At 42.8% G+C, this 7,466-nt stretch overlaps 1 protein-coding gene across 1 annotated transcript in view; it reads left to right on the plus strand.

The window, feature by feature from the left end:
• Positions 1 to 7,466, plus strand: part of eps8a (epidermal growth factor receptor pathway substrate 8a) — a 37,954-nt gene that overhangs the window by 27,619 nt on the left and 2,869 nt on the right. Inside the window, exons 16-20 of the mRNA XM_034526617.1 lie at positions 375 to 486; positions 1,430 to 1,561; positions 2,181 to 2,391; positions 2,463 to 2,640; positions 4,241 to 4,373. Of these exons, the coding sequence (XP_034382508.1) occupies positions 375 to 486; positions 1,430 to 1,561; positions 2,181 to 2,391; positions 2,463 to 2,640; positions 4,241 to 4,373 (766 nt within the window). The remainder of the gene's footprint in view (positions 1 to 374; positions 487 to 1,429; positions 1,562 to 2,180; positions 2,392 to 2,462; positions 2,641 to 4,240; positions 4,374 to 7,466) is intronic.

Raw genomic sequence — 7,466 nt, forward strand, 5'->3', positions numbered from 1 at the left:
GTAGAATTGTTTCAGATTTTTTGTATTTATTGATTCAAATATTTTTTTATTTAATTAATGAAGAAATTTTTCTTAATCCTCATTATTATTTAGTAATTTAATTCTCATTATTATTTAGTTATTAAATTCATAGTTCTGTGATGAATAGTTTATCGTTGTTTATTATATCTGTTGTTGTTTATGTAAACGTGTTATGTATTCATGATGAATACGTTGTTTATTATAACTGTTGTTGTTTATGTAAACATGTTATGTATTCATGATGAATACGTTGTTTATTATAACTGTTGTTGTTTATGTAAACATGTTATGTATTCATGATGAATACGTTGTTTATTATAACTGTTGTTGTTTATTATATCTGTTTATTTCAGGAGTTTTGACGCCGACAGCAGAAACCAAACAAAACTTTTTGCCAAATCTAAATACGACTTCGTGGCGAGAAACAACAACGAGCTGTCGCTGCTGAGGGACGAGGTCGTCGAGGTGCGTTGCCATGGTTACCGATGTATTATTATTATCCATAAGCCTGTAGTTTCTGGTTCAGGTCCTGTATTATGGGATGTGATCCACCTGACATGGATCCGTAAGCCTGTAGTTTCTGGTTCAGGTCCTGTATTATGGGATGTGATCCACCTGACATGGATCCGTAAGCCTGTAGTTTCTGGTTCAGGTCCTGTATTATGGGATGTGATCCGCCTGACATGGATCCGTAAGCCTGTAGTTTCTGGTTCAGGTCCTGTATTATGGGATGTGATCCACCTGACATGGATCCGTAAGCCTGTAGTTTCTGGTTCAGGTCCTGTATTATGGGATGTGATCCACCTGACATGGATCCGTAAGCCTGTAGTTTCTGGTTCAGGTCCTGTATTATGGGATGTGATCCACCTGACATGGATCCATAAGCCTGTAGTTTCTGGTTCAGGTCCTGTATTATGGGATGTGATCCACCTGACATGGATCCGTAAGCCTGTAGTTTCTGGTTCAGGTCCTGTATTATGGGATGTGATCCACCTGACATGGATCCGTAAGCCTGTAGTTTCTGGTTCAGGTCCTGTATTATGGGATGTGATCCGCCTGACATGGATCCGTAAGCCTGTAGTTTCTGGTTCAGGTCCTGTATTATGGGATGTGATCCGCCTGACATGGATCCGTAAGCCTGTAGTTTCTGGTTCAGGTCCTGTATTATGGGATGTGATCCACCTGACATGGATCCGTAACCCTGTAGTTTCTGGTTCAGGTCCTGTATTATGGGATGTGATCCACCTGACATGGATCCGTAAGCCTGTAGTTTCTGGTTCAGGTCCTGTATTATGGGATGTGATCCACCTGACATGGATCCGTAAGCCTGTAGTTTCTGGTTCAGGTCCTGTATTATGGGATGTGATCCACCTGACATGGATCCGTAAGCCTGTAGTTTCTGGTTCAGGTCCTGGACGACAGGAAGCAGTGGTGGAAGGTGGGTAACGGAGCCGGGGCGTCCGGCTACGTGCCCAACAACATCCTGCAGCTCGCCGACGTGGAGGGCCGAGGAGAGCCCATCTACAGCCACACCATCCAGGTGAGTGCACCTCCATCAGCTCCATCAGCTCCATCAGCTCCATCGTCCTCTTCATCAGTTTCATCATCGTCTTCGTTCTCTTGTTTTGAACCGTTGAAGCTTTTGATGCCAAAGAAGGAGTTTGAGTTGTTCAAGGTAAACGTGTGTTCTTCTCTTAAAGGAACAGTCTCACATTTGTTTGTCAACAAATAGTTGAAACCACAAGATCTCATTTTGACATTCTATTTCTGTTCAATAAACAACAATAACCTGTCAATCAGACCAACGCTAACAGTGTGCTAAGCTAAGCTAACGTGTATTGTTCTGAATGTCAGACTGTTCATTTAAGTGTTTCTTAGAGTTTGATCTTTATGTTTAGTTTAAATAATAATAATAAATGATCTCCGTAGGTTTTTGTAGATTTAGTTGCTGAAGTGAATAACTTTTCACCTTCATGTTCTATGTTTTATGTTTTATGTTTCATTTCACATCTCCAGCAATTACTGGGAGAGTTGAACGAGGTAAACATATTCACTTGAAACGTTTCCTGTCTCTTTTAAATCGTTTCTCCATCCAAACACTTACGGACCGAATCGTAAGTGTTTTCAGAATAAAAGCTCCTCCTGTCGTTGTGTTTCAGAAGCAGACCACCGGGACAGACCACACCCCCGGTAAACCACTCGTGACTCCGCCCCCTCCGGCCCCCACGCCGCCCCCTCCGGCCCCCGCCCGGGTCCCCACGCCACCGCTGCCTCCTCCGGCCACCAGCCGCCAGAACAGCACCGCGTCCAGCGACATCGGCGGCGTCGCCATGAGGGACCACAACAACCAGAGGCCTCCACCCGTCACCCGTGAGTCCCTTTAACATGATATTTGAGATGTTTGGCCTGCGTATGTTTAATAAATAAACAAACACTCGCAGGAAGAAAATCCAACATGGAGGAGGTTCAGGACGAGCTGATGCACCGACTGACTTTAGGACGCAGCGCTCAGAAGAAGCTTCAGGTCTCTGCTCGCGGCCCGCCGGCCAACAGCATCACCTACGACTCGTCACCTGATGACGTCAGAGCCTGGCTGGAGGCCAAAGGCTTCAGCCCAGTGTGAGTGTGTGCGTGGTGGGGGACAGGTGTGTGTTTAGGTTTATACAGGTGTGTGTTTAGGTTTACACAGGTGTGTGTTTAGGTTTATACAGGTGTGTGTTTAGGTTTACACAGGTGTGTGTTTAGGTTGACACAGGTGTGTGTTTAGGTTGACACAGGTGTGTGTTTAGGTTGACACAGGTGTGTGTTTAGGTTGACACAGGTGTGTGTTTAGGTTGACACAGGTGTGTGTTTAGGTTGACACAGGTGTGTGTTTAGGTTGACACAGGTGTGTGTTTAGGTTGACACAGGTGTGTGTTTAGGTTGATACAGGTGTGTGTTTAGGTTGATACAGGTGTGTATGTGTGTGTTTAGGTTGACACAGGTGTGTGTTTAGGTTGACACAGGTGTGTGTTTAGGTTGACACAGGTGTGTGTTTAGGTTGATACAGGTGCGTGTTTAGGTTGACACAGGTGTGTGTTTAGGTTGATACAGGTGCGTGTTTAGGTTGACACAGGTGTGTGTTTAGGTTGACACAGGTGTGTGTTTAGGTTGATACAGGTGTGTGTTTAGGTTGATACAGGTGTGTATTTAGGTTGACACAGGTGTGTGTGTAGGTTGACACAGGTGTGTGTGTAGGTTTATACAGGTGTGTGTTTAGGTTGATACAGGTGTGTGTTTAGGTTTATACAGGTGTGTGTTTAGGTTGATACAGGTGTGTGTTTAGGTTGACACAGGTGTGTATGTGTGTGTTTAGGTTGACACAGGTGTGTGTTTAGGTTGATACAGGTGTGTGTTTAGGTTGACACAGGTGTGTGTTTAGGTTGACACAGGTGTGTGTTTAGGTTGACACAGGTGTGTATGTGTGTGTTTAGGTTGACACAGGTGTGTGTTTAGGTTGATACAGGTGTGTGTTTAGGTTGATACAGGTGTGTGTTTAGGTTGACACAGGTGTGTGTGTAGGTTTATACAGGTGTGTGTTTAGGTTGATACTGGTGTGTGTTTAGGTTTATACAGGTGTGTGTTTAGGTTGATACTGGTGTGTGTTTAGGTTTATACAGGTGTGTGTTTAGGTTGATACAGGTGTGTGTTTAGGTTTATACAGGTGTGTGTTTAGGTTGACACAGGTGTGTATGTGTGTGTTTAGGTTGACACAGGTGTGTGTTTAGGTTGATACAGGTGTGTGTTTAGGTTGACACAGGTGTGTGTTTAGGTTGACACAGGTGTGTGTTTAGGTTGACACAGGTGTGTGTTTAGGTTGACACAGGTGTGTATGTGTGTGTTTAGGTTGACACAGGTGTGTGTTTAGGTTGATACAGGTGTGTGTTTAGGTTGACACAGGTGTGTGTTTAGGTTGACACAGGTGTGTGTTTAGGTTGACACAGGTGTGTGTTTAGGTTGACACAGGTGTGTATGTGTGTGTTTAGGTTGACACAGGTGTGTGTTTAGGTTGATACAGGTGTGTGTTTAGGTTGACACAGGTGTGTGTTTAGGTTGACACAGGTGTGTGTTTAGGTTGACACAGGTGTGTATGTGTGTGTTTAGGTTGACACAGGTGTGTGTTTAGGTTGATACAGGTGCGTGTAGTTGACTCACCTGCCTCCTTGTGTCTCCTGTGCAGCACCATCACCAGCCTCGGGGTCCTGACCGGAGCTCAGCTCTTCTCTCTCAACAAAGAGGAGCTGAAGACCGTTTGTCCCGACGACGGAGCTCGAGTCTTCAGCCAGGTCACCGTGCAGAAGGCAGCGCTGGAGGTGAGTCAAGGTCACAGGTGATGTCACAGTTGATGTCAAATTATAAAGTTTTAATATTTCAAAGAATAAAGTTGTAATATTTAGATTTTTAAGATATTTCAAGATTATTGTGATCATAATTTGATGATTAAAGTTGTAATCTTTTGGGATCGGTACCATAATAGTCCTAATATTATGAGAATAAAGTCCTAATATTATGAGAATAATATTATGAGAATAAAGTCCTAATATGAGAATTAAGTCCTGATATCATAAGGATAAAGTCCTTGTATCATGAGGGTAAAGTCCTAGTATCATGAGGGTAAAGTCCTAGTATCATGAGGGTAAAGTCCTGATATCATAAGGATAAAGTCCTAAGTATCATGAGGGTAAAGTCCTGATATCATAAGGATAAAGTCCTAAGTATCATGAGGATAAAGTCCTAGTATCATGAGGATAAAGTCCTAGTATCATAAGGATAAAGATAAAGACCTTTCTTCTTCTCTGATATAGAGTACCTCTCTCATTAAGGGAGGAGACCTTTCTTCTTCTGTGATATAGAGTACCTCTCATTAAGGGAGGAGACCTTTCTTCTTCTGTGATATAGAGTACCTCATTAAGGGAGGAGACCTTTCTTCTTCTGTGATATAGAGTACCTCTCTCATTAAGGGAGGAGACCTTTCTTCTTCTGTGATATAGAGTACCTCATTAAGGGAGGAGACCTTTCTTCTTCTGTGATATAGAGTACCTCATTAAGGGAGGAGACCTTTCTTCTTCTGTGATATAGAGTACCTCTCTCATTAAGGGAGGAGACCTTTCTTCTTCTGTGATATAGAGTACCTCATTAAGGGAGGAGACCTTTCTTCTTCTGTGATATAGAGTACCTCATTAAGGGAGGAGACCTTTCTTCTTCTCTGATATAGAGTACCTCATTAAGGGAGGAGACCTTTCTTCTTCTGTGATATAGAGTACCTCTCTCATTAAGGGAGGAGACCTTTCTTCTTCTGTGATATAGAGTACCTCATTAAGGGAGGAGACCTTTCTTCTTCTGTGATATAGAGTACCTCATTAAGGGAGGAGACCTTTCTTCTTCTCTGATATAGAGTACCTCATTAAGGGAGGAGACCTTTCTTCTTCTGTGATATAGAGTACCTCTCTCATTAAGGGAGGAGACCTTTCTTCTTCTGTGATATAGAGTACCTCATTAAGGGAGGAGACCTTTCTTCTTCTGTGATATAGAGTACCTCATTAAGGGAGGAGACCTTTCTTCTTCTGTGATATAGAGTACCTCATTAAGGGAGGAGACCTTTCTTCTTCTGTGATATAGAGTACCTCATTAAGGGAGGAGACCTTTCTTCTTCTGTGATATAGAGTACCTCTCTCATTAAGGGAGGAGACCTTTCTTCTTCTGTGATATAGAGTACCTCATTAAGGGAGGAGACCTTTCTTCTTCTGTGATATAGAGTACCTCATTAAGGGAGGAGACCTTTCTTCTTCTGTGATATAGAGTACCTCTCTCATTAAGGGAGGAGACCTTTCTTCTTCTGTGATATAGAGTACCTCTCTCATTAAGGGAGGAGACCTTTCTTCTTCTCTGATATAGAGTACCTCTCATTAAGGGAGGAGACCTTTCTTCTTCTGTGATATAGAGTACCTCATTAAGGGAGGAGACCTTTCTTCTTCTGTGATATAGAGTACCTCATTAAGGGAGGAGACCTTTCTTCTTCTGTGATATAGAGTACCTCTCTCATTAAGGGAGGAGACCTTTCTTCTTCTGTGATATAGAGTACCTCATTAAGGGAGGAGACCTTTCTTCTTCTGTGATATAGAGTACCTCATTAAGGGAGGAGACCTTTCTTCTTCTGTGATATAGAGTACCTCATTAAGGGAGGAGACCTTTCTTCTTCTGTGATATAGAGTACCTCATTAAGGGAGGAGACCTTTCTTCTTCTCTGATATAGAGTACCTCATTAAGGGAGGAGACCTTTCTTCTTCTCTGATATAGAGTACCTCTCATTAAGGGAGGAGACCTTTCTTCTTCTCTGATATAGAGTACCTCTCATTAAGGGAGGAGACCTTTCTTCTTCTGTGATATAGAGTACCTCTCATTAAGGGAGGAGACCTTTCTTCTTCTGTGATATAGAGTACCTCATTAAGGGAGGAGACCTTTCTTCTTCTCTGATGTGTCGTTTGAGGCTCTCTTCTTCCCCGGCTGCCACCGTCTGGTGTTTGGTGTCTGTTTCCTCCTGCAGGTTTTCTTCTGACCTCCTTTGATCTTCTGACTTACCACATTCACTCAGGTATCGTGTTCACCGGTGGCCGCTTCCTTCTGCCGGACGGATTCACCGGAGCAGCTGTGTTTCAGGCTTCGTCAAAGCTTTAGACTTTTAAATTAAATGAGTCTGCGATCTTCAAAGAGTTTTCATATGATTAATTGAGAATAAACATAATGTCCTGATTCTGTCCGTGAGAAGGAAGCGCTGGATGTTTTATGTTTAGCAGCATTTTAAGGTAGTATTTCTCTCCCTGCTGTGGCTACCTCAGTCCTCCTTAAGCTCCCACAATGAACCACTTCCTGTTGACCCCCCCCCCCCCCCCCCCCCCCCCACACACACACACCTTTAGACACCAGGATGTAGATCTTCTCTTGACGGATAAATGTGTGTTCTGTGTGCTAGCTTAGCTTTGATTAGCAGTCTGCTAATCATAAAGATGGCCGCCCCATGATGACACACATTTATGATCAATATTCAAAGATGTCGACAATCAGCTGGAAACTAAACTAAAACGATATTACTAATCAGAAGGACACTAATTATTTTGTATATATTAATTTGAATACATTTATCTGTTTTAATGTAAGCATTTTTATTTATTTATGTATTCATTTTGATGTGACCTTTTTTGTCCTCCATACTAATCCTGCTTTCAACACCATTTTAATAATCATAATACTTATTAGCTAATTGTTTAGCGGAACAGACCTTGTCGAAAGTACCCAGTAGAACTCCGTTACCCAGAATGCCCCCTGGTTCAGCCAGCTGACTGTAGACATCTTCTCAGCTTCCTGAGGTAGTTTATCTGCAGCTCATCAGTAGAAACATTTCCTGTCTA

Source organism: Cyclopterus lumpus, chromosome 23 (genome assembly GCF_009769545.1).
Source record: "Cyclopterus lumpus isolate fCycLum1 chromosome 23, fCycLum1.pri, whole genome shotgun sequence".
NCBI classification, from domain to species: domain Eukaryota; kingdom Metazoa; phylum Chordata; class Actinopteri; order Perciformes; family Cyclopteridae; genus Cyclopterus; species Cyclopterus lumpus.